Genomic DNA, 25,330 nt, shown 5'->3' on the forward strand with positions numbered 1-25,330 from the left:
AGGGGGACCGGGCACCCCTGGGCCTGTCTTGCAGGGACCAAGATGAGCCTCCTTGCCTGTGGTAGAACTGTTTTTCCAGCTATTCGGAATCACCTTTTGCATGCTTTTGCATCAAGTCTGCCTTGGTCTGCCCACCTCCAGAGACTCGGGGGCTTATGCTACCAACCCACAGGTCCAGCTTGACACAGTAAGACTGGGAAACAAAACCGCATTCTTATCCACAGGTTTTTTAAAAAAGCTATCTACATTCCACCCAGCTGATCCTGACTGGAGCCTCTTCCTGTAGCTGCGGAGCAATTAAAAAAATACCCTTGACTGACAAGCGTAATGTGAAAACAGCAGGCCCCTTTGAGACAAGGGAATAAAAGGCAGAGCTTAAACCGGCAATCACCACCACAGGCTTCCAGAATTTCAGCACGTTCTCTTCTCCAGGCAAAGAGCACCCTAATGTTTAATGCGGCTTATGCCATTGTGCTGCGCTGGGGCAAGGAATAAAACGAAAGCTGCGCCACCAGATGTTCAGAATAAAGGCGATGCCAGAGCAGCCGAGGCGGACTGAAAACTCACCGGCATGAGCCTGCCGGGAAACCGCAAGGGGCCACTGACGCTTGCCCTGACATTTGCAAGGTGCCTTCTTGGCCTACAGAGAGGCACACTGGAAGAAAAGATGCCCGAGACTGGGCCTCAGGCCCTCCAGGGGAAAGGCAGAGTATAAATATTCAAATTAGGAAAGCTAGGGATTGTGGGTAATCTGCCTAGGTCCTTGCATCCCGACCAGTCTTCATTTCCCTCCTGTCCCAAGAACGGACCTGATCTATTAAAACAGTCCCACCTTTTGCCACTGCAGTCCAGTCCAGCCCCTTTTACAATTATACTCCTTGCAATTAACTCCAGGGATAAAACTCAGATGGGTTTCAATGGGCAAATTTTAACCAAACGTGTTTTTGAAGGTGGGGGGGCTCTGAGTCCCTCCAAAAGACGACTTCAGCCGGTGCTGCTGTTTTGTGCTCAGTGGCCCAACCTGGCACTCACCTTCACGTACTGGCGCAGGAAGAAGGGGCTCATGTCAGGCGGGGAGGAGGTGGTGTGAGGCTTCAGGAGCTGGCTGGTCGCTATGGGCTCCTCGTCACTCTGCTGGCTCTTCCAGTACTCCAGGAGAGACTTCAAGACATGCAGGCAATAGTCCACGGCACCGGAGCTTAGCAAAGCAGCCGCCGTAGCGCTGGAGATCAGGGAAGAGGCCTGGAGGGCAGGGGGAGGGGGAGAAACGGGCATGAAACTTCACACACATTTGGGGGAGGGGGGCAAATAACAGGCAGCTTAACCAGGGCTACCAAAGGACTGTGCAGGCAGATAAGCGCGGCCTGGAAGGTAGTGTGGGGTCTAAGTGACTTAACTGGGGCCTTCCGAAGTCTCAGCTGAACAGCAGAAAAGCAGAGGGGTCTCAAACACATCCAGAGATCTCAGGCAACGGGTGCTAGGACAGACAATCCTCTGCCCAAGACTCTGGTGAGAGGATGCCAGTGTTGGACCAAAGGGACCAATGGCCTGGCTTGGTACAAATCAACTTTGTCATGAAGGAAGACAGTGTGCTGCTTGATTCCCCATGGTGGAAGTTTTGCCAGAACAGAAGGGGAAGGGAACAGAACAGTTCTGGAAGGCCGGTGTGTGTGTGTACGTGTGGCCAATTCTGCCTTGAAATCCTCAGCACGCATGACCATCTGAAGCAGCCTCCTGCCGAGTCATGCTGCTCGTCTCCTGCCTGGCACGGTCTCCTCTGACTGGCAGCGGCTACTGAAGTTCTTGAGCAGAGAAGGGTCTTTCCTAACACCTGCTATGGGAGCCGCTGTCAAACCGGAGAGGCTCCCAGCACCTGAACCCAGAACTTCCACATGCCAAGTACCTGCTGTACCACTGAGTCATCCATCATACTAAGTTTGGTTCAAAGGGGTTCCCCCCGGACCCTACGCTTAGGGCTGGGATGCATTAGCATTACTCAACCTGAAAATGGCTTCCACCCAGTAGCCAACTGGGGCTTGTTAACAATTCCACCAAGTTTTGACAAGCAGATTTGAGGTCTGGAGTTACTGTTTTTTTAAAAAAAAACACAAGAGTGCGCCAAATGATAAAGTGTTTACCAAGAGAGATGCTTTTGACAAGTGCTTAGTTTAAAAAAAGAAGAAGGAGGAGCGGGGCAACACGAAAACCCAAATCGCCTCTTGAGTCTAATCTCCCGTCGCCACACATGCCAGAGGGCACGGGAGCCGGGGATTAGCAAAGGAGAGAGATCTCTCTCAGCCCACATTCCTTTCTTGTTTTCCCTCCTTGAAGAAAGCTGCCATTCCCATTTGTTCCTCTGGACTCCAGCCAGCTGCGGTGAGCAAAGGACTCTATCTGAACCAAGGGGCCAGGCCCTACCTGAGCAGGGAGACGTCTCGCTCCTGCCCTCTTGAAGACAAACACCCACAGTTCTGATATCTCCCCTCCGCCACCCAGCCCAGAGACAGACGACAAAAGGCTGGTGAAAAAGCAGCTGTAAATAAGGCTATTAGAGCCACTCTGGCAAATCCAAACAAACCCCCGAGCTCATAAGCTCATTAACATTCGATGCAGTTCAGGCTCTATTTTTAACCTCTGCGCTTTTGTTATTAATCTCCTTCCCTCCACATGGGCTTGCCGACTTCCCTTCTTCTTCTTCTCTTTAAGAAAGCTCCATTACTGCACCTTTTAGCAACAAATATCTACGGAATCCTCTTAGCAACTCCGAGAGACGCTGCTGCTGCAGCCGCCCCTCGGCTTCCCACTCCTCACGGCCGCAAATCCCACCCCCAGCATGAGCCACTTCTGCACCAACGGCAGAACGAGAAGGGAGAGAGAGGGTGGAGCAGCCTTCTGGAGCAGCCCCGAGAGCAGGAGGCAGCCCGGATCCTCAGAGACAGCCACCCTGCATGCTAGAGGAGGAGGAGGAGGAGGAGGAGGAGGAGAGTTCCAGAGCCTGGGACTGAAGAGCTCTGCGATTTCTGCATCATTCCTCTGCCTAGGAGCTTGCGGTTTCCCTTTCCCTCATTTTAACCTCACAACAACCCTGCCTGGTAGGTTGGACTGGGAAGCTGTCATTGCCTCAAGACCACTCAGGGAACTACACGGCTGGCCCAGTCTTTCACCATTACAGTCCGGCCTACCCTGCAGAATATTTCATCTGGATTTACCGAGCTTACAAAGAATGGTGGGAAACAGGGAATTAAGTTGCTGCAGGGCTGTTTTCTGCCATTCCATAAAACGTCACTTGCGCTTCAGGTGGCCCTGTTCACCCCAAACCTTTGGATCACCTAGCAGTCAGGGGTCTCCCAGGGGACTGACTGGAAAAACTGCTGCCAGGCTGGTTGCGACTAGCAGGGAACCAAGGCGAGCTCAGCCCCACTGAAACAGCTACGGCCGTTTGGGTTTTCTGACAAAGGCACCAAAACACCTTAAACTGGCGCTGCCGTCTTTACCCTCTCCCATTAACAACATTTCCCTTCCAAGGTTCCGTACAGAAAAGGGCACCACCAAACTCCTAGACACCCGTCTGTTTGGTTTCAACCTCTCCTTAGTAGCTGAGTTGGACAGAAAACGTCTGCCACTTCGGCTCAGCCACGCAACGCCCCACCTTGTCTTGAATGAGGGGGTCTTCTCGCAAGAGTATCTTAGGTGGTTTCGTACCTCACAAATGGAAGACTTGGACCCGGACTTGGTTCGGGACATGAAGACGCTCAGAAGCCTCATGATCACCAGATGCACCTCGTTCAAGGCGCAACGTTCGTTCTTCTTGGACACGTCCTGGACAAGGGGAGGGGGAAACCAGTTGCCCTCAGAGAAAACCAAACCGGCCCCCTCCAGTCCGAACCCCGAGAACCTGCATGACAGAGTGAATGTCTGGAACCCTCAATGGCTCCAGCCGACAGGCATGAGAGGAAGCCACTTCCTATCAGGGGCTGCAGGCAGTGGCCCACTGCAAATGGATACGTGGGGTATCCCATGTCCCCAGGTGCACACCATTTCATCACACTGGGTGCACCCCCATGACGAAACGGAATGCACCTGAGCCCCACCCACCCTGAGCCCCACCCCCAGCTTCCCTGCAGGCCGGCTTCTGCCCTCCCCAGGTCATGCTGCCAGGCATCATTTAAACCTGGTGAGGCACTGGCTGGAGGCATATCGCTCTGAGAATGGACCGGGCAACACAGGCTGCCAACTGGCCACCCTCACCCAACATTACCGATTTAAAATGTTTCTATCCTGCCTTTTCATACAGAATTGCCCAAAGCGTCTTACCAAAAGTGAAGCCCTGGCAATTAGGGGATTAATACACCAGACCTTCACTTTCAAACCTCACACTTAGAAAGCAGAGGGCTCCGTTCCTCCGCAAGCCCTCCACGGAGTGAATCCGCGGGAGGGGGGGAGGGCCCTAGCCATGAAGGGAGACGCCTCACCTTCTTATCCATGCACAGCTCTGCAATCAGCTGAGCAAGGAGGTTATCGAGAGCCCCCTTATCCTTTTCATCCTCACCGTCTAGGTCCGTTGTGAGCATCAGGATCACCTGGAAACACAGACATAGAATCACCGAGTTGGAAGAGACCACAAGGGTCATCAAGTCCAACCTCCTGAAATGCAGAAACATAGAATCAAAGCACTCCCGACATCAGCAGGGGGTGATGCCAGGCAGTGGCAGCAAAGAAATAGAGGTCTTTCAAGCACTGAATCATGGTTAGCATTTTTTGTGCACAGATCCAGTGTTTATAACCATAATTGCAACCAGGTTTGCATACTCCGGTTTGCAAGAAGACCACAGAGCACGTAACACCAAATTAGTGCTCCACAAGACTACAAAATCTTCACAGTGTAAGAAAACCAACAGTGGCTCAAGAAGCTAATTGAGAAAATGGGAGTGGGGGTCATTCACTCTCACAACAGCGACAGGAGCCCCACCGTTCCTCTACCTGCATGTATGGGATGGCACGGACTCCGCCCACATTCCGCAGCTGGGGAAGATTCTGCAGCAGCCTCTCCAGAAGCATCAAACGGACCATGTGCAGTCTAAGAAGGGGGAGAGGAGGACACCATCAAACAGGTGTGCGAAGATAAGCCTCATGTGCCAGTGGAAAGCCACATGGTTCTCTTTAAGGTCTCCCCTGGCAGCAGAACCCGAAAGGTACATGGCACGTAAGTTTGCTGGGCGGAAGCAAAATGGTCCCCTGGGCCAGTTGCACTATGACTGTTTAGTGAGCTTGTCGCTTTGGTAGCTTTCCACTGTAGGGGTTCGCCACAGAAAGGAACAGATCGTCACAAGTCAGCCGACAGCTTGAACAAATCTTCTGACCCAAACCCAGGCATGTCCGTGTACCTCTCTGGCTGGATACTCTGTTTTAACCAGGTGCCTTAGCTAGGAGGGGGGGGGGGCACACAATGCTCTCAAAAGACAGATTTATTTATTTTTAAAGGGACAACTCTCTTTTCATTTGCAAATTTGGGGCAAGGAAGGAAATGTCTCCCTGTTAGATGAAAGACCCCAATATTTCCCTGTTTCTTTTTAGCTGCAGCTTGTAACTCAATCCTTCTGAAGTCATTTATTAATAATGGTCTGGATTATATGGGCATCTGTACAGCAAATCATGCCTGTGAGATGACAGGGAAAAGTGGTTCTGGTGGGTTTTCCAGGCTGCATGGCCGTGGTCTGGTGGATCTTGTTCCTAATGTTTTGCCTGCATCTGTGGCCGGCATCTTCCGAGGTGTATCACAGAGGGGAGTCTGTTACACGCTGTGTCCAGAGAGACAGGGACAGGGACAAGATTCCCCGTGCCAGACCCAGGGATCGGCTGGAAACAGGCCCCACCTGTTGCTGGCGTGGACATCTCCTTCAGCTTCTCCTTCGCCCTCGCCTTCTGACCCTTCACCCTCTTGCTGTCCTGTGGTGGTGCTGATGGCGCCGGTGCTGGAACTGACGCTCCCTGGCCCGGCAGGATGGCCCTCGGCTGTCGTGTCCCCATAGGCACTGCTGCGGCCAGACACTGAGAGGAAACAGAGGGGAGAGCAGGCGGTGAGCACCCCTGAGCTCCACTTCGCAAGCAGCAGTATTAAGATTCAGGCGCACGCCCCAGCTTAGAGAGGGGGCGGCGTATGAGGATCAGATGACTCAGGCTAGCCCAGTCTTGGAAGCAAAGCAGGGGGCAGCCCTGGCGAGCACTCGGATGGGAGACCCCAGGGGAAGCCCAGGATGCTACACACAGGCAGGCTGCTCTGTTGCTTTGACCAGGAGGGCCCACGATACCCTGATCTTGTCTTGCTCTCAGAGCTAAGCGGGGCCAGCCCTGTTGACTAGTTCAATGGGAGACCACAGGGGAAGTCCAGGGCTGCGATGCAGAGGCAGGCAAGGCCAAACTACCTCTGTGCATCTTTTACCTTGAAAACCCTACAGGGCCACCATGAGTCGGCTGCCACTTGATGGCCACTTTCCACCACTGTATCCAGTGGGGCTGCTGAGCCACTAGATGGAGATGGACATGTGCCACCACTACCAACCCCCCCCCCCATTCTGCCCCCTTCCTTGCCCCATCTCAGCAGCCCCCCTGACTCCCAGTCCCCCTGCCCTTGACAGTGAGCATCACAAGAAGCACAAAGAAACCTTGCTCGGCTCCCCTTTCAAAAGCCGTCCAAGCGAACGGACATTGGCAGAGGCTTCTGGCACGATGGCTTGTCGAGGCAAGTGATTCTCCCTTCTGATGCAAAGCCCCAGGAAGCCACAGACAGCAGGTGGGGGCAGCCAACGGCTGGGAATTACCACTGTGCTCGCCTGCCACCGAGTCCACCGCACTGCCGCCACTCTCAGAGCCCACGCTGCCGCCGTGGTCAGCTGGGGAAGTCCGGAGGGTGGAGCCGTCCGTTGCTGCCGTGCTGCCTTCGTCGTCTGAAGCTGGAGCTGAGAGAGTAAGGAGAGCTGTTACAAGTAAAAACACAGCCTTTGAATGACTCGAACACGGAACTGCCCATGCAAGGACACTGACAGGCTCCCTCCTTTGCCTTCTCTTCTCTTGAGAGCCTGCTTTTCTGGCTCCAGTGACAAACACTGAAGGGCAGCTGTATCAACAGCCAACTGGACTACAAAATCTGAAAGTGCAGAAGGGTCAGAAAAGAATGTGGCAAATAATTCATAAGAAGCTGCTAAAAACAGCAAAAAACTACAAGGGCTGATCCATCCAAAACCCGCCAATTAACAAAGCCGAAGGGATGTTTGGTTTCTCGGCACATTTATTAATTTGTTTTTTTTAATCCCATCTTTTCTCCAAGGGGTTGAGGGCAGGGTAAACACTCCTCACCCCCATTTTGCCTTCATAACTGGCTTGAAAGGGAACTACTGAAAAGAAGCACCCGGAGGGCTCCCAGTTTCACCCACCAAACCACGTCTTGCACCCCCAATTCAGCTACAGCCCAAAGAAGGTAAGGTGAGATTTAAGGGAGAGGTATCAACCGGCTGAACTCCCCCCTCCCCAGTCTTGTAAGCACACAACACAAGCACAAGGTGCAGAGAGGCCACAGCTCAGGGGGCAGAGCAGTTACTTGGCACAGGCAAAAGCCCCAATCTGATCTTTGGTATCTCTGCTTGGACCAGGAAATCCTTCCGGCTTGAGAGAACTCCTGCCAGTCCGGACAGACTGGCCACTGGTCAGATTTCAAATATGGCATTATCCCACTTACAAAAGGTGCTTGTGTGGCCTAGCAACCCAAGAGGGTTTTTCTTTTGCTGTGAACAGTTACCTGATGCTGTGGTGTCTGACAGCGTCCCAGCGTCAAGGGAGGAGGAGCTGGGCGCTTGGCCAGACAACCCCAGGCTCTGCAGACCAAGTGCGCTGCTGCTGCTCCCTACACAAGAGGAGGAGAGCGGTGTCACTGGGCCAGCCCCGCTCCCCAGGGAGCCAAGAGCTCTTCCGGCATCAACGGGTTGGCAGGGATTACCACCAGCCTGGAAGGCAGGCCAGATGTGGGCCAAGTCTGGAAGAGAGAGCAGCTCACCGAGCTCAGACACAGAAGCCAGGCTCAGACCAGGGACTGCCCCCCAGGTGGTGGGTGCGGTGCTGCTGCACTGCCTCATGCGCCCTTCTCACCTTGCTGGTCTTGCTGCAGGCTCAGGGCAATGGCCAGTTCCACCATGGTTTCGTCATCAGCATCTGGGGGAATGTCCAGCATGGGGGGGAAGCCCTCTGCTCCGGCCAGAAGGGCTTCCAGAGGGGATGGGTTGCCGTTGTTCACGTTCTCGGCCGTCTCCAGCACCATCGACTCAGACTAGGGAGGACGAAGGCGGCTCAGGCTCGGCAGCTCCCCCTGGAGCATCCCCCCGTGCAACGCAGCTCAGGTGCTGAAAAGCAGCGGTCCAGGGTCCCACGACCACCTGACACCACGCTTCCAGCAAATGGACCCCAAATAATTCTCACTCATGAAAACATGGGCAGAGGCTTCAGAGGATCTCTGAAGATGCCAGGCAAGATGCAGGCGAAACGTCAGGAGAAAATACTACTGGAACACGGCCATACAAACCAGAAAACCCACAACATCCCTAGTGGTTCTGGCTGTGAAAGCTTTCAACAATATATATTCAAGAACTCACCACCATCTCAAAGTCCCCGTGGTCCACTTCGCTTTGCTCTTGGCTCTCCTGCCGGATGTGCTCACCGTTGGCCATCCCGGAACTTTGCATCTTGTCCTCTGCATCATCGTCATCATAATCGTCCTTATCTCCTGGGCCACAAAAGTGTTGCTTACACACCGATTCACAACCCCACCCCACACATCATAAGAACTGGGACCAGATCTACCAGATCTCATCCGACAAGCCCGTGTTCACCCCTGCCCCACCACAAACTCCCACAGTGCAATGCATCACATAGGTATCCGTGTTTCAGTATCAGCTTGAAAGACTCACATTGTAAAAAGAAAATAAAAAACAAACAAACCACGAGCTATGTGACATGACTTGAAAATCTGGACCTAATAGGTCTACACAAAGCATTCCATGTAAGAGGCAAGCAGGTGTTGCTAGGCCTTTCACTCCCTATAGTCAAAAGATCGTAACTGAGCAAGCTGATTTTGCTGGGGTATTGAAGCCAAGGCCAACATTCGCTTCGTCATTCTCCCAAATGAAGCCCTGTCAATTAACTAGCAAAGTGTATCTGCACTGTCTGAAATTTCCCTACACAAAAAGGGACCCTTCTGCAATGTCAGCAGCACTGAGAGAACTCCAGACCTGTGAGAAGGTTCCCTCTGCACTAGAGAAAGAAGGAAAGGAACAGCTGCTCAACAACCCCCCCTCCTCCAACACTCTGGGAGACCCCCCCAGATTCCTCACTGGACAACAAGCCCAGACATAGTCTTCCGGCCTCTTCCAGATCCAAGGTGCTGAGCTATTTTGAGGGTAGATATGGAAAGACAGTCTAAGGCATAGGTGTCAAACTAACGGCCCTCCAGATGTTATGGACTACAGTTCCCATCATCCTCTGCCAGCATCATGCTGGCAGGGGATTATGGGAACTGCAGTCCATAACATCTGGAGGGCCGCGAGTTTGACACCTATGGTCTAGGGCAGTGGTGGCGAACCTTTGGCACTCCAGATGTTATGGACTACAATTCCCATCAGCCCCTGCCAGCATGGCCAATTGGCCATGCTGGCAGGGGCTGATGGGAATTGCAGTCCATAACATATGGAGTGCCAAAGGTTCGCCACCACTGGTCTAGGGTTCTACTGGTGCTGATCGACATGGTAAGCTCATGGCATAATCGAGGTAGTGCAAAGTTCCGTTTTACCCATTGGGGTGTTGCTTCGAGGGGAAGATGGCAGCGTGACGTGCCTCCTTTTATTTCTGGGCCTCAGCACTCGGATTAAAGCTTGCTTGCAGGAAAAGCTCACCGCAGGATCCTAGAACGCAAGCAACATCATGTCACATGGTCTTCAGAAGCTGCATCCAGAGTCAAGTACTAGACCCAATCAAGCTCAGAACTGCCTCCACTGACTGGCAGCAGCTCTCGGGGGGTTGACGCCGAGAAAGGTTTCCCCAAACACGGAAACACCCCAGCCAAAAGGTCAGAAGTACGTACTGGGCAAAGCAACATCTGCATGTAGATTTTGGAAGCAGTGTTGATACAATCCAGCTCGCAGGTGCAATATCCATGGATAATGTCCACCAGAGCATTGACGGTGGCTTCAACATGGGTCAGTCCTGGCAGGGAAGGAGAAGAAGAGTGAGAAGAGGACAGTGGCACTGGCAGCCAACCAATTATGGCAAAGAAAACGCAAACGGATGTTTTAAAACCTCCCTGAACTCCCAGTCGGTTGAGTTTTCCTGGCCCTGAACCTTTCCCAGCAGAACTGAGGCAGGTTTCAGCACAATACCTGGCAGGCAAGCAGGGGCCAGGAAGGCGTTTTTGGGTTTCGACGCATGCAGCTTCCAAAAATGGTTGATCAGCTGTGTGATAAAACTGCATCCTTCTCCTTCCAAGCTTTTCGGGGCCTCCTGCCCTTCTTCGGGGGCTTCTGAAAGGTTGATGGTGGTTTTTAAAAAGAGCTGCGGTGCCTTTTGCCAGCTCCCCAATAGGCCAGACACAAGAACCTCAGGAGAGACCTGCTAGCCATCAAGCCCGGCACCCCGTTGACAACCACGGCAGCCAGATACTCCCAGGCAGCTCACTTCCAGAACTGGGAAGGGGCCCTGCCCCAGCTGGTTCTTCAGAGACTGTTTTGCCTTCATGGCCAACCTTTGCCTGTACCCGCCACTTTCAGAGCTATGCAGTCTTTAAGGATAAAGCCATGACAGAGTTGCACATCTCTCTCCCACCACCTTGACTACTTTGGCCCTGAGACCTTGGAGAGGGCAGCTCTGAGCCAACCACCTACTGCTTACAAAGCACAGAACTGTGGCTTCTGGTTCTGAGCTACATTGAGCATGGAACCATCACAATATACAAAAGTGCAGAGTTGGATCACTGGCTCATCTATCTCAGTACCCTTCCCTCTGACTGGCTGCAGTCCTCAGACAGGGGTGGGGCTGTGGCTTCACAGCAGAGAATCTGTTTTGCATGCAGAAGATCCCTGGCTTCCCCAGTTAAAAGGATCAGGCAGCAGGTGACAGGAAAGACCTGGGGAGCCACCACTGGTCAGAGTGGACAAGACCGACTTTGATGGATCAATGGGCTTTCTCCACCACACGAAAACCCTTTTAACTGGAATTGCTGGAGACCTTCTGCATGCAAACATCTCCGTGCTGAAGTGCTGGAAGAGGCCGACATGGGATCAGGACTGGGGAAGAGGAGGAGAGACGCGCCCACCTGTTTCCGCCTGGGGCAGCTTCGATTCCGTGAAGTGGACCAGGTTATTTGGCCGCATGATGGCAATGGAGCGGGCCGTGATGACCAGCCTCTGAAACACTTCTGGGTCGAGGTCCTTCCCCTCTTTACTTGAGGTGGCCACGTACTGGGTGGCTTTGCTCAGCAAGGCCTGATCCTGCAAGGCAGAAGGGTGAGGGGGTGAGGCTGAGCAGCCAACGTCAGCACGGGGTCGGCCCTGCTCTTCCCGAGACTAGGAGCAGAGGAAGCCTCTGGGGTGGGGCCTCCAAGTGATGACACCTTCTCTGAAAGATATCTTTGCCCACCCCCACCCCCCGCTATTACCAATTATCCCTTGAAACCTGCAAGCACAGGAGGCTTGTGAGGCATGTGGGCAAGGCCATGATTGGGCCCTGTCAGCTGGTCAACACCCTACAAACATGGGATGAGCAAGGCCCTTCGGCTGGAACTCAGAAGCCTCCACTGGTTGCAGTTGGTTCAACTGCAAACACTCGGGGGGGGGGAGGGAGGGGGGGGGCATCCAGAACTTTGGACAACTGAACACGGCTCCAGCAGCCCGAGGGGGTTTCCTTGCGGCTTCACCTTGTGGTTGTGGTAGGCGGAGCGGCTGGTGTGGAGACTGGCCAAGAGGCTCTTGGTCTGCTGCTGAACGCTGGAGGGGGCCGGGGTGGACAGAAGCATGGTGGCCAACTCCTGGGCTGCTGCCTTGCTTTTCTCCTGCAGGTGGAAAAGACACACAACGGGACTGCTGGCACCTAAAACCCTCCTGTCACCCCTCAAAAAGTTTTGCAAGGAGAAACACCAACTTGTCCACGTTTCTATGGGAACAGCTGACAAAGTTTAGTCCCTCTGGATGCTGGTTGGCGACCAGGAACTATAGCAAGGAGAAACGGCAACTTCGCCACCAGCAGAAAGAAGAAGAGGAGGAGGAGTTTGGATTTTTATGCCCTCTTTCTCTCCTGCAAGGAGACTCAAAGGGGCTTACAATCTCCTTTCCCTCCCCGCCCCCCGGACAATAAACACCCTGTGAGATGGGTGGGGCTGAGAGAGCTCCAAAAAATTGTGTAGCCCAAGGTCACCCAGCTGGCATGTGTGTTGGAGTGCACAAGCTAATCTGGTTCCCCAGATAAGCCTCCACAGTTCAAGTGGCAGAGCAGGGAATCAAACCCGGTTCTCCAGATTAGAGTGCACCTGCTCTTAACCACTACACCAAGCTGGCTCTCTCAATTGGTATCAAGCAGCTTGGCTCACTTGCATAAGTCTGTGGACGCAGGATGCTGGAGCACAGCCCAAATCACTCAATTCAGCTGGGAAAACAACCAGCCTCCCCCACCCCCCAAATTCCTGTACTCTCACTCTGCTTTCCTTGAAGGGCCCACATCTGACTATCAAGTGAGATTAAAAAGTGCAGGGCTGGACCCTTCTTGGCCATCCTGCAGCAGAAAGGCAGGGACACAAAACCCAAAAAGGTTGTATTTCAGAGCCAGCCCAAAATGCTTTTTTTGTGAACCAAACTTCCAGATTGGCCTCTAAGAGCACCAAAATACAGACTGAGGAATAAGAGCACCCTCCCTCTCCGGGGAGGATCAGGTCCCTCGAAGACAGCGAAAACTGTCTGTCAGCGGCAGATGCTCCTCCCCCCCCCCCCCCCCACCAAACCTCAAGTGGGGAGACTTGCCTTCTCGTTGACAGGTCCCACTGCAAAGCAGCTTTCCAGAGCTTCTAAAGAACTCACCACTAGCCTGGAGGGAAAGGAGAAACGGGGTTTCAGAGCAGCGTCTGCCTCCTCAAGGCTTTGCTTCAGCGTGGCTTAGAGACTGAGCCCAAGCACTTACGGATGCCAAGTCCACCCCCCCCACACACAGTGCCCCCCCCCAAAAGTATCAAAGCAAGATAAAAACTGCCACAGGCACCATGCATATCTCAGTCTTTGTGCTGCAAACCAGAGAGTTAAACCTGGCTCAGGCTCACAGACAACAAACTTGGGGCTGTTTTGGCAAATCCAGCGATGAAAGGCAAGAGGGCTTTTCTTTCCCCAAAGAGGATAGAAAACATTTCCTTACATAGCCTGCAGCAGGGATAACTTGGATTGTCTTGACAGGGCCGATTCACCATGCCGCTCCCCCCCAAAAATGTGTTCAGATCAGGAGGTGCTGTGACATGCGTTTCAGGACAGAAAGAAAGTCTTATGAGGCTTTGGGGGGTATTTGCTGGTCCAAAACAGGCCACTCGTGTTCCCACTGAGCCTCAGCAGCAGGAACAAACTCCTCATAACTTCCCAGAAAACTTGCTTGGCGCTCAAAGTCCTCGTTTTTGGGCATACCTCCTGCAAAACCCCATATACCCAAGGACTATGGCCTGGTCACCTGACCAAGCATCCCAAAACTTTTGGCTGAAAGGGAAAAAAAGTGTCATCAGCCGGACACAAACAACCAGTGACTAGTAGCCGGTCTGTCCAGATTAGCTTGCTTTCTGTGAGCCAATAAGTTCCAGTTACTTGACCTCAAGGGATGGTGAACATTCAAACAAGCCACAGAAGTCTGGAATTCTGAAACTCAGACGTGACACAGCAAGAAACCAGGACCGAGAAAGGTGGGTGGGTTCGGGGGCAACACAGCTCGATTGTGCAGAGCTGGCAAGCACCTGCTTCCTTGAGAGAGGCAGCTGGGGACTGTGATGTGATTTCAGCAGGCACGGTGCCCATGCGGGAAGCTGGCTGTGTGCTTCTAAGACGAAAGTGGGATGCTCAGCAAGGGAAGACTCTGCCCGCAGCATCAGATTTGTGGCAGATAAGTCATCCCTCTGGTACAAGCTGTCTATCCACAGCCCCTTTAGTGTCCCTGCAGATTGGCAGTACCCACAGCCTGAAAACGCTGCCCCAGAATTTAAAGGAATCCAGAACTGATCAAGATGCTAGTCCACAGGGGACGCTCTTACAGAGTCCGTTCAGGCGCAGTCCTAGCGGTGCCCTCCTCCCTTCCCCAGCAGTTGGCAAGCCAAGTTGCTCAAATGCTTGGTCGACTTGAATGGAGCAGCATGAGACAAGCAACAACCACAAATATTGAACACATGGACCAAAACAGGAAGGGACATGAAGACAAAGAGTGAAGGCGGATGCAAAGATCAGAAAGGTGAACAGCTATGCCCTGTTCAGGATAAAGATGAAGGGGGATTTATGAATCCATCTGCCATTTCCTGGACCGTCTTTGTTCTCAGATGCTCCACTTGGGTCCTAGTTCCTTGGACACAGAACTAGGTCAGCAGTAGGACCCAAGCGGAGCATTCTAGAACAAAGACAGTCCTGGGAGTGGTGGATGAATTCACAAATCTCCTGTCATCTTTATCCTGAACAGGGCATAGCTTCAGACACTGGGTGCCTGGGTTAACGTTAACCTTCATGCGCAAAAGGTTTTAAGTGTTCTGGAACGAACGCTGTGCTACAGAACACAACACAATTAAACATGCATCACAGAGCCACACGCAGCAAACTCTTTCCGCTTGTGAGTGTTCTGGATCTTGTTCACACAAACTGGCAAAGAGGCAGAACTGCAGCTCTACGTGACAGGCCAGACCATCATATTCACATGGGCAAAATTCCCTGCACACAGGAAGGGGAAGGGGGGGTCCAGCTTCGCTTATAGATAGTGCCAGGATGAAACCCCCCTTTCAGGTAGCTGGTGCTGGGCAAGACCCTTCACTGCCTGAGCCCCTGGATAGCTTCTGCGAGGCACCAAAGCCCTGCCTTGCATCCAAGGCAGCTCCCCTCCTGAACATGCCCGTTTTCCCCCAAGGCAATTCCACCCCCCTTCAGCCCCCCCCTCCCCCCACACACACGTGGCTCAAGGCCAGGAATAGGTTTTTCACTGCATCTTCCACTGACTTCAGACACTTGGCACAAAACTGCATTTTAGACACAAACTATGACATTATTAGGAAGCTCCATGGAAACATGCCAGAGGAGGCCACTATAAGCAACTCAGACAGGCTCCCCTATCCAGATTCAATGTTCTCAAGGTCTCCAGGAGAAAGGCCAGAAGTTGGCCGGGGGAGAGGGAGGAATCAAGGCACAGGCTATTTCCATTTTGCTTGGGAGCTTTGGGTAGTCGACCACCACCCTCCACACTCCCTTTCCCCTCCACCACTCAGCATTTCTTGCTCTTCTCAAATTAATCTGAGGAGCACACACACACACTGATATTCACATGCTGTGCAGATCTAAACCCGCAACGTTTCAAACTAGGTTTGAATTTTGGGAAACCCCTCCCCATGACTCAAATTGCTTTCTATTTGTTTCATAGTGTAAATGACACTCCTCCTCCACACAAAAAAGCCCCCCTCTCCTTCTGAAAGCTCCACATTTACAACAATTTTACTGCTTCACATTTCTGGTTTGATGGGACTACATGTTTTTAGTTAAGGTAAAGGTAGTCCCCTGCATAAGCACCAGGCCATTACTGACCCAGAGGATGACAATCACATCACAATGTTTACTAGGCAGACTATGTTTACAGGGTGGTTTGCCACTGCCTTCCCCACTCGTCTGCAAGCTGGGTCCTCATTTTACTGACCTGGGAAGGCTGGAAGGCTGAGTGAACCTGGAGCAGGCTACCTGAAACCAACTTCCGTCAGGATTGAACTCAGGTCGTGAGCAGAGCTTTGACTGCAGGACTGCAGCTGATCACTCTGCACCCTGTTTTTACTGGTCCTTAATTCTACTTGGTGTCGTTTCCGGTGAAATCAGACAGAGCTCAGGATCACGTTCCCATTCCCTTGGCAGAGAGGGAAAGAGGCCAGAGCCACCTCTTTCCAGCACAGCACCTGGATGGCATGCACCAAGATCCCAACGGTCAATCCCCAGCACCCGCCCTCCAGTGGGATCTTGGGAACCAGGGCCAGGAAAGGACTTGCTCTGCCTGAAGCCTGGGAGAGCCATTGTTCACGGGGACCAGGCAATGCTAGGTGCCGACAGAGCAATGACTTGTGGGGGTTTTGTGGGGAGCAGCCTTCGCTCAGTGGCAGGGTGCACGCTTTGCATGCAGCAGCAGGCCAGATGCTCAGTCCCCAGGGGAAAGGTCTCAGGTGGCAGCTTCTGGGAAAGGCCTCGGAGGAGACAATAACGAACAGGACGAAGGAAGGTGAGAACAAGGAGGGGAAGAGGCAGCCGGGGCCAAAAGACCCCTGCCTTGCACCCAGACTCACGGGCAAAGCAAGATTTAGCCCAGGGGCTTCCAGCTCTCGTTCCTCTGAGCAGTGGGGACAGAGGAGCAGGTGCCCAGCCCAACCAGCAGTCAGAGGAGCAGAGAGGGAGGAAAGGAAAGCCAAGCAGAACAGACAAGCAGCGGGGACTCTCCGCTCTTGGATTCGGGCCCATTCACCTGCCATGCAAGGGACCCCACGGGAAAGCAGCACATCACTCCTTGGAAGGTGTCTCCTTTTTTGAAAGGTATGTCATAGACACACTCAGCAGCCCACAGAAGTAAAAGCCACGTGTTCTCTCTCTCTCTGACACACCACCACTCGTGCAGAGAAGGGGGGAAAAAGACAGTATACTAACCGGTCCAGGTTGGTTAGGGACTCAGTTTCAGAACTTTGGGGGAGCAAAAGGAAAGGAAAAAAAAAAGATATGAAGCTCACAGAAAAATACCCAAGAAACACATCCTAGAGCGACTCTTTTTTTAAAGGAGGGAAAAAAGGCAACTCAAAACAAAACAAAACGGGAAACAGAGAGCGTGAGGGGCTGGAGCAAGAATGGTTCCAAATATCTTTTTCTTTCAGGTGGGGGAGGGGGGAAGGTTGGGGGCACAAGCATTTTTGGTTGTCAGAACAAATTAGGGAACCCTGAGGCCGTGGAGCCGAGAGGAAGGCTAGCGGACCGATAGGGATGACCACAGTGGTGGGATCCAAAAATTTTAATAACAGGTTCAGATGGTGGTGGGATTCAAACAGTGGCGCCGCCGCACACGCGCACCTCCAGTTCCTATTGGGCAGGGAGGTTGCTTTAGTAACCCCTTCTCGGCACTCAGAAAAAATTAGTAACCACTTCTAGAGAAGTGGTGAGAACTGGTTGGATCCCACCTCTGGATGACCACCCTGGCCAGCTGAAAGGAGATGCCCTGGACCTTTAGGCCACAGCCCAAGAGGACGGCTCCTGGTGCAAAACTCTGGCCACATTAACACGCAGCCCACTGCTGGGGTGAAGTGGTGAAGTGGCCACACACCTATAGGCCAGGCTGTGCAGATGAGGTCCTGAAACCTAATCCTTAGGATTGTAATGAGAAGCCAGGTCGCTGGCTGGACAAGGTTTCCAGCAGCTAGGCATCATGCACAACCAGGGTTATCAGCACGCCCATTCATTTACACTGCATACCTTTCCTTTAAACAGGTCACAGAGCTAAGCTTTTCTCGTTGCGGTTATTTTCCCCGTTTCCCATGAACCACAGTGCACAAGACTTGCTACACAGCTGCTCACCACCCTCACGTCAGGCCCTGTCTAACCGTATCACTACAGCACTGCCTGGGCTGATACCTGCAGGTTCTTTCTGGGACCCCTTTCCCAGGAGAGGAGCTCTCTCGCCCACAAGTATTTCTTCCACAACAAGGTGAGAGCTGTTAAGCTGACCCAGAAGCCCTTGATGTTGCCTCTTCCAGCATCACTAACACACACTAAATTCTCAGGCCTTCCAAAAGCCAGGCTTCAGGCACAACACATTTCAACAGCGGACACTCAGTCAATTCCTGGCTGGGGGCCTGCTGAGATTTTGCAAAATATCTGGGTGGTCCCTGGTTGAATCTAGCAAGCAAACTCTAGCCCTCCAGTATTTAACTTTAAAAGAAAAAGGTGAGTGACACAAAAACTTAGTCCAATCTTCCTTCTGCAGAAGCCCATGAAACCCCAGATATTGCTGTTCTATTTTCCAGCCATATTTACCTCACCCCCCTCCTCAGTACAAACTTCATCCTCTGCCAAATCCTGTGTGTTCCTCCCATGTGACAGTTCACTATCCTCTCTGCCTCCCACGCCATTTCTGACTGTGACCCATTGAAGCTGGGGTAAAGAATGGGGAATATACTTCATGCTTGCTAAAAACTGCATTCCCGTTTGCTCTCTGCTCACCACGGGGAAAAGAAGAGGTGGAGAAGAAAACAATGGCAGAAATGGAAAGGACCACAGAGGACAAAACACCTGTATAAAGAACTCTCTATTCTCTCCATCACTACGGAGGAGTGTAAGATGCTCAGGAGCAGGGCAAGAGGAAATGGCAACTCTGAGCTCCAGCCATCAAACTCTGCCCCAACAACACACAACAGAACAACAAGCCATTCGGGCTTTGAGGATCTGTGGAAAGTGCATGAGACATGTGACTCTGTGGAACTGCCCTTAACACAGGGGGGGGAAAGGACAGAAATCTCACCTCTCCAGAACAGTGCCGCTTGAGGCTGCTGGGGTGGCCGCCTCCGTGTCTCCTGCACCGTTCCCCTGGTTCAGGTTGGGTGGGCAGACGTTGCTGACCGACGCAGACGGGAAGTCCTCCGGCGGCTCATCTGGCCAGCCAAATTGCTCCTTTGTCTTGCCGTAGATCTTGATGGCGTCCAGCATTGTGACCCCGGCAGGATCCACAGACGCCCCGACTAAAAGGGAGAGGGAAGCAGGCACGTCAGGAGGACCGGTCCGGCCAGCAGCATCCCCATGAGACAGGGAGAGGCAGGCCCCATCTCTCCAGACAGGCAACGTGCAGAGCCTTACCGAAGATGGCCAGCTTCTTGTCAGCCTGCAAGGCTTCCTCGCGAGTGAAAGGGAAATCGAACCAGCGTGGCCGGCTCAGGTTCAGCTGCATCGTACGGCCAAAGAACTCCAGGTAGGAGGGGGCCCGCTCGATGGCCTGTGTCCCGATCTGGACCCTCATGCCGGTCATCACCATGGAGCTGTTGTTGTTGGTCACCTCAATGGTGAAGCCCCCTGGCTGCAGGAGAGAGACCATCAAAGCCCATGGAGGGGGCAAGGAGAAGACCATGGCCCCTGGGCCCTCTCAAGGAGGAGAAGACCTCTAGGATGCCCACCAGCCACTGGGACTTACTTTGGTGTTGGCCACGTACATGCCCGTGGAGTTGAGGCGGTGCTTGATCTGCTGGGCGTTGTAGACCTGCAGGAGGTCGTTGCCGCCGAACTCCACATCAGTCAGCTGCTGGTTGTGCTCGAAGAAGTCTATGGGGAAGTTCACTTGGGTGGAGGTGCGAGTTGCTGGGAGGGAGGGAAGAGAGAAAATGATGCAGTGCCAGGTCAGGGGTCAAAGATTCAAGGCTGCAGCTAACAGGGAACTTGACAGTGTACCAGCTGCGCTAACTTTTTAGAAATATCAAAGGCCACCTATGCCTGACACCCTGCACCCCTCTGCTATTTTGCAGACAGATTCCATACAACGCCACACACCTCCCGGCAACCGTACTGCAGAAGTACTAGGCATGAAAAGATTCTGTCCCACCCTGATAGCAGGCAGACTTACTGACGGCAGCGGCCTTGCGTTTGCGGACAGGCTTCATGATGCTGATGACGCTGCTGGGTTGGAGCGAGGGCTGGAGCCAGTATGACGTGTTCTCCACGTTGGCCATGTAGATGCGCAGGCTGCCGTCTTCGCACAGCAGGATCATGGTGGTGCGCTGCTGCTCGTTGCAGGCGGTGTGGCGGATGGCCACCATGTCCTGGATCTGGAAGGCAAAAGAGGGCGCATGTTGCCGAGGGAAAGCTCCTGAACACCAGGAACAGCTCCAGGAAAAACAAGTACGGAAATTTTAGCAGAGAACTGCCCCCAGCTCTGTGATTGCAGACCCTGGAGATTGATCCCATGAGCAGGCACTCCAACAGTGAGCTACGACCCCTCCAAACTGCTAGCTGGGATCCCTGACCCTTCTAGTCCTGGGCAGTTCCTATTCCATCTGGCAGTGGCTTTCCACAGCTTTGCCGCATGAGAGCCTCAGGAATGGGGCCAGCTCAATGCTGGGCACTGCAACTGCCTTCCATGAGACAGGGCAGAATTCAGGCCCACCTCTGGTTCTTGAGTGGACCACTTGGCTTCAGCGGTACCCATTTAAGGAGAAAGCTGCTGCCAGCTGGAGGCTGAATTTATTTATTTATTTATTCGTTCCACTTTTATACCGCCCTCCCCCAAGGGGCGGTATAAAAGTGGAACGAATAAATAAATAAATTAGATGGGCCAGGGGTCTAGCTCAGAGGAAGGCAGCTTCAGGGACCCAGCTTACATTTAGGCAGATGGCCCTTTCTTACAGGTTTAGGGTAATGTTCACTGGCACTTGGAGGTCAGGAAGTTAATTTTCCTCTAGACAATTTTCCTTGGCCTAGGGATCCTGGAGGTGTTTTGTCTCCCTCTGGGCACAGAGCAGGCCGGGGGGGGTGGGGGTGGGGAGGGGGGAATAGGTGTGACAAAAATCCACAAGAAATACATGATTTCCATGACTTGTGGAGAATGCAAAAAAGGTCTTCAGAAGCAACAATGAATCAATAAAGACTGACCTTTGCTTTAGCTGGCAAGGTTTTAATCTCTTGGATAAGGAAAGTGTCTGGCTTGACCATGACCACCAGAGGGACCCCCGTGGTCTGTTGCACGCAGCACACCAGGCCTGGGTGGTTCATGACCTCTGACCACTGGCAGAGCGCTGGGGAGGTCTTGCTGCCCCCATTGGAACTACGAGAGAAGGACAGAGAATGACGCCCGTTCCCAAACTCTCGCACTCCCTCCCCAATGAGTGGCACCAGTGCACACAAACAGGTGTCAAGGGATTTCCATCCAGTCTATAGCTTTTGGGCACCAGGAACAGATCCAGCTGCAGAACAAGCAGCAGTCAGGAAAAGGGGAGGAGCATGATGGATGGGCGGTTCCCACCTCTTGATGTTGATGGAGAAGAGACGCATCACCTCCAACGTGGCTCGGCTGATGGTTGCTGCGAAGGATTTGCCTTGGCAGTAGCTGAAGAAGAGCATCTGCAGGACGTGGGAGTAATACACGGACACTCCTCCTCCAGCAACCTGCCCGTTACTGTCCTGCAAGGGACACAGGAAAGAGCAGACTCTGGGACTGGGGTCCTCAGTGACAGGGTGTGCAGTCTTCAGGGGGGCCTGAAGCATGGGGAGGGTTTCTCTCAATGAAACAGGCTAACACCTCCCCGCCCACAAAAAACCTCTCTTGACTGTGAAGCTGGGTCTCTCACCTTCCTTCAACCTAACCCACCTTAAAGCAATAAGTAACCCCAGGGGCTCTGTGGAGATGTTACCAGATGTTACCTTCAGGTCCTCGTGGGCAATCTCAAGGACATTGGTCACATAGAAAGGGCCGTGCTGAGCACTGCTGGCTTCCTCCATGAGTTGTGTGTAGATGTAGCCGGCAGAAGACATGATAACCACGATGTTTTTGCCCTCCTCGTTGAACAGAAAGGTGATGTCCCGGATCTTGGAGCTGGGCAGCAGGAAGTAGAAGGTGGGGCTCAAGGCATCCACTGAGAGGTCATAAATCTGGCAGGGGAGAATACAGAGTCAGCCGTTTGCTGAGCAGAGAGATGGCCCAATAGGCCCACTGCTAAAAGTGAACTGTTAAAACTATGATCTGTGTATTTTGGCCTGGCCCTCCCCTAGGGCGCTCAGGGAAGCAGACTTCAGTGCCTGCTTGCTAGGGCTTGCTCAATCTCTGTGTAGGAGGATGTTTTGGCACCCCCCACGTGACCTCAATTGATGCGCCCGGGGACAAGGGGCACCCCATGTCCCTAGGCAAATACGCCACTGCTTAAGGGCTTCTAGACTAGCTTAAAGACCTAGCTTATGATGTTATGATTATTGATGTTCTTGTTGTTTATAATGCTATGTTTATAATATGTTTATTGATCCTCTATTTATTGATGTTTTGTTGCTTGATGTTATGATTACTGATGTTTGCTATTATGCTGTTGTTGTTCACCGCCCTGAGCCCTTTGGGGGAGGGAGGGCGGTATACAAATCAAATAATACAATACAATACTCCTCACAACAACAATTATGTGAGGTAAGTGAAGCTGAAAGAAAGCAAGAAGTCCTCAAGTTCACCCAGCAAGCCCCACGGAAGGAGCAGGGAGCAGTCATTTTTGACCCCCAGGACACCCTCCTGCCAGCAGCATTCTGAAGACCTAGTTCAAGCCTCCCGATTTGACGACTCACCTTCACAAAGTCTGCCGTGACAATGGCAAGCTCAGTCTGCGATCCCGGCAGCCACACGGCTTTGATGATGAAGTTGCCCGTGGCGAGCTGAGGGTGGAGCACCAAGTGGTCGGACACGGACCCAGAGCTGCTGAATGTCAGGACGTGGCAGTCCTGCCAAAAGGTGCAGAGGGTTAAGAAGTTAATGCCTGCCCTTAATTATTCAGTTCGTAAACATAGCTGGCTTGTTGCAGTATTAAAATCATCATCCTCAATTCACAAACCACTCTCCTTCAACAAGCAGGGCTCAGAGTGGTGCACATGTACAATTAAAATTATACAATTAGATATAAAAAATGTTAAACTACCATTTTTATAATATGGCGCCCTTCTCTTTCCAACCCTGAGGGCCTGTGGAAGGTCCCGGGCTCAAATGACCTCCAATAGCAAGCCCAGGAAAAAGCATGAGACCTTGGAAAGGTAATCAGCTGCAGCAGACAGCACTGGGCTAGACCAGGGGGGTCCAACTCTGGCACTTCAGTTGTTCAAGGACTACAATTCCCATCAGCCCCTGCTGGCATGGCCAATCGGAAGCGCCAGAGTTGGACACCCCTGGGCTAGACAGACAGCTGGTCAGCATCAGTAAAAGGAAGCTTTCTTCGATCCATGCAAGATGCAAAAAACCTAATGCTGCTCTCTCGAACTTGCCATCAGTTCCCCTACTCATTGCTACTGAGCAAGCCGCTGCCCTTCCCCTCCCCCAAAAAGCAATCTGCATTGCAATGAAACATTAGCTGCCTTCTCACCTTTAGCCCACAGACAGCCAGGTAGTCCTCTTTGCAAGGATTCCCTGTAAGGCTCAGTACTGTGAAGGGGACCGGGGCGGATGCCAGGCGAGTCAGGGTCAGTTTGCGCTTGCTGGAATCGGCTTGCTTGAGCAAAGCGGAGAGTTGCAACACCGTGATCTACATGATCAAAGATGACGCAAAAAAGAAAACGAAGTATTTACTGGCCCAAAGTATTTACTGGCCCAAACATTGAACCACATCTCCAATACATCAGCAAGGTAGAAAAACACAAACAGTCTGGCTATGTTCAAAACTTTACATCAGGTCTCGTCAATGAGAGCGTGCGCATGCTGCCAGATTTAAAGGAAAGCCAAGTTGTATATGTCATACGTTTCAACACAAGAAAGCATATAGCCAAATCAACAGCGGGTCATGGCCAGTTCGAAAGTGAAAGGGCTTGGACTGGACTAGTCCAAAGCTGGAGCACTTTGTCTGAATTAACTTTTTCCCCTGTTATGCCTTACAGGCATGGAATCCGTGATTACCTGGAAGCAATAGTTTGCAACAGTATTTTGCAGCTGCAAGCATACAACACTTGTTGCTTCCAACTCATGTTAATGGCTTTGCAGGAAAGGTAAGGGTAAAAATTAAAAGTTTTTTTTTAAATTCTGGGCTTTCCAGGACTCTGGCTACATTTTGCCTTAGCCATTCAGATTCTTACGTGCAGTCACTGCTCTCAAAGGCAATGTGGCAACCAGCCCAACTCCCACCCCGCCCAGGCTCACCTTGCCCTTTTCGTGACTGACAGCCAGGTGTTGGCGACGCCCATGAGGGGAGGAAAGGACGCACATGGCCACTCGTCGCAGCACGTGGGCACTGATCAACTGCCGGATGGTCTGGCCCTGGTCCCCGCTGTAGTTCATGCGGACGTTTTCAAAAGCTCCTTCTTGTGAGCCAAGAGTTGGCACCTGGGCAAGTGAGAGAGCAGGCAAGCAAGATGATTGGCAGGCCTTGCTCAAGGGAAAAAGGCTCCCAGGCAGAAGCAAAACCATAGCAGTGCTCTACTTTCTTCTCCGGGGGAAATCAATGCATAGGACCATCAGACCACTGACAAGAGCTGGCTTCAGGATCATTGGAGGGCAGGGCAAAGAGCTTCCCAGGGTATCCGAGGGACTCTTAATCAGTGAGGTGTGGAGCAAGAAAACAGAGGAGTCTGCCAAGAGGACTCTTCCAAATTCTTGCCACTCTAATTTTAGGTACAAAAAGATCATTAGCAAACCTGATTAAAAGAAAAAAGGAAAGCAAGATCGACATGAATCTGTTGCTTGAAGCTTTGGGTCAAATCCTTGGGATTTCTTCAGTGGGATGCAAGAACCCCCCTCAAGTCCCCACCTCCTGGAGCCAGCCAGCATCTCCCCCTAGAAACCAGGAAGGTCAGAGAAAACGCCAATCCCTACCATCAACTGATCGGTCATTTCCACCGTCTTGTCCAGCGTGTGCAACTCGTTGAGAGCCTGCTGGGCCCGGCTGCTGCTGCCCATAGCCGAGGCCTGTTGGAAGTTGACCTGGATGGCTTCCATGAGGAAGTGCAGCATGTCCAGCACCAACGGGGCAAAAGAGAAGTTAGCCTGCAGGGCAAAAGGAGAAGGCCAGAACGTGAGGCGCCGTGGCATCACTTCTCCAGGGTTAGACCAAGCCAAACCCCTGATTCAAATTCTCCAGGGGGCAACCCAAACAATTAAGGGGCCAGAAAAAAGGCTGAAGAGCCATGGACTTCTAGTTCAGAAAAGAGACGACTAAAGGGGGGATATGATAGAGAACAATCAAATTCGGCATGGGGGGGGGAGAGAGAGGCGACAAACAGAACTTTTTCTCTATCAAAATACTCCAGACTTTGGGGCGACCAAGGAAGATGACAGGCAATAGATTCAGGACAGACAAAAGGAAATACTTCTTTACTCAATGAGCGATTAAAATGTGGAATTCATCGCTAGAGGA

General features: G+C 52.4%; 1 protein-coding gene across 1 annotated transcript in view; it reads right to left on the reverse strand.

The window, feature by feature from the left end:
* The window catches only part of UBR4 (ubiquitin protein ligase E3 component n-recognin 4), an 84,465-nt gene that overhangs the window by 32,719 nt on the left and 26,416 nt on the right, over window positions 1-25,330 (reverse strand). The window contains 26 exon segments of the mRNA XM_048519425.1: window positions 1,033-1,242; window positions 3,703-3,819; window positions 4,473-4,580; window positions 4,981-5,077; window positions 5,874-6,048; window positions 6,819-6,956; window positions 7,793-7,897; window positions 8,140-8,317; window positions 8,640-8,770; window positions 9,833-9,944; window positions 10,124-10,245; window positions 10,419-10,559; window positions 11,351-11,525; window positions 11,951-12,085; window positions 13,047-13,110; window positions 18,781-18,997; window positions 19,113-19,329; window positions 19,444-19,607; window positions 19,870-20,071; window positions 20,895-21,066; window positions 21,265-21,422; window positions 21,663-21,890; window positions 22,566-22,718; window positions 23,351-23,509; window positions 24,118-24,300; window positions 24,790-24,960. Of these exon segments, the coding sequence (XP_048375382.1) occupies window positions 1,033-1,242; window positions 3,703-3,819; window positions 4,473-4,580; window positions 4,981-5,077; window positions 5,874-6,048; window positions 6,819-6,956; window positions 7,793-7,897; window positions 8,140-8,317; window positions 8,640-8,770; window positions 9,833-9,944; window positions 10,124-10,245; window positions 10,419-10,559; window positions 11,351-11,525; window positions 11,951-12,085; window positions 13,047-13,110; window positions 18,781-18,997; window positions 19,113-19,329; window positions 19,444-19,607; window positions 19,870-20,071; window positions 20,895-21,066; window positions 21,265-21,422; window positions 21,663-21,890; window positions 22,566-22,718; window positions 23,351-23,509; window positions 24,118-24,300; window positions 24,790-24,960 (4,032 nt within the window).

The sequence above is a fragment of the Sphaerodactylus townsendi genome, linkage group LG16 (assembly GCF_021028975.2).
Source record: "Sphaerodactylus townsendi isolate TG3544 linkage group LG16, MPM_Stown_v2.3, whole genome shotgun sequence".
Lineage (NCBI taxonomy): Eukaryota > Metazoa > Chordata > Lepidosauria > Squamata > Sphaerodactylidae > Sphaerodactylus > Sphaerodactylus townsendi.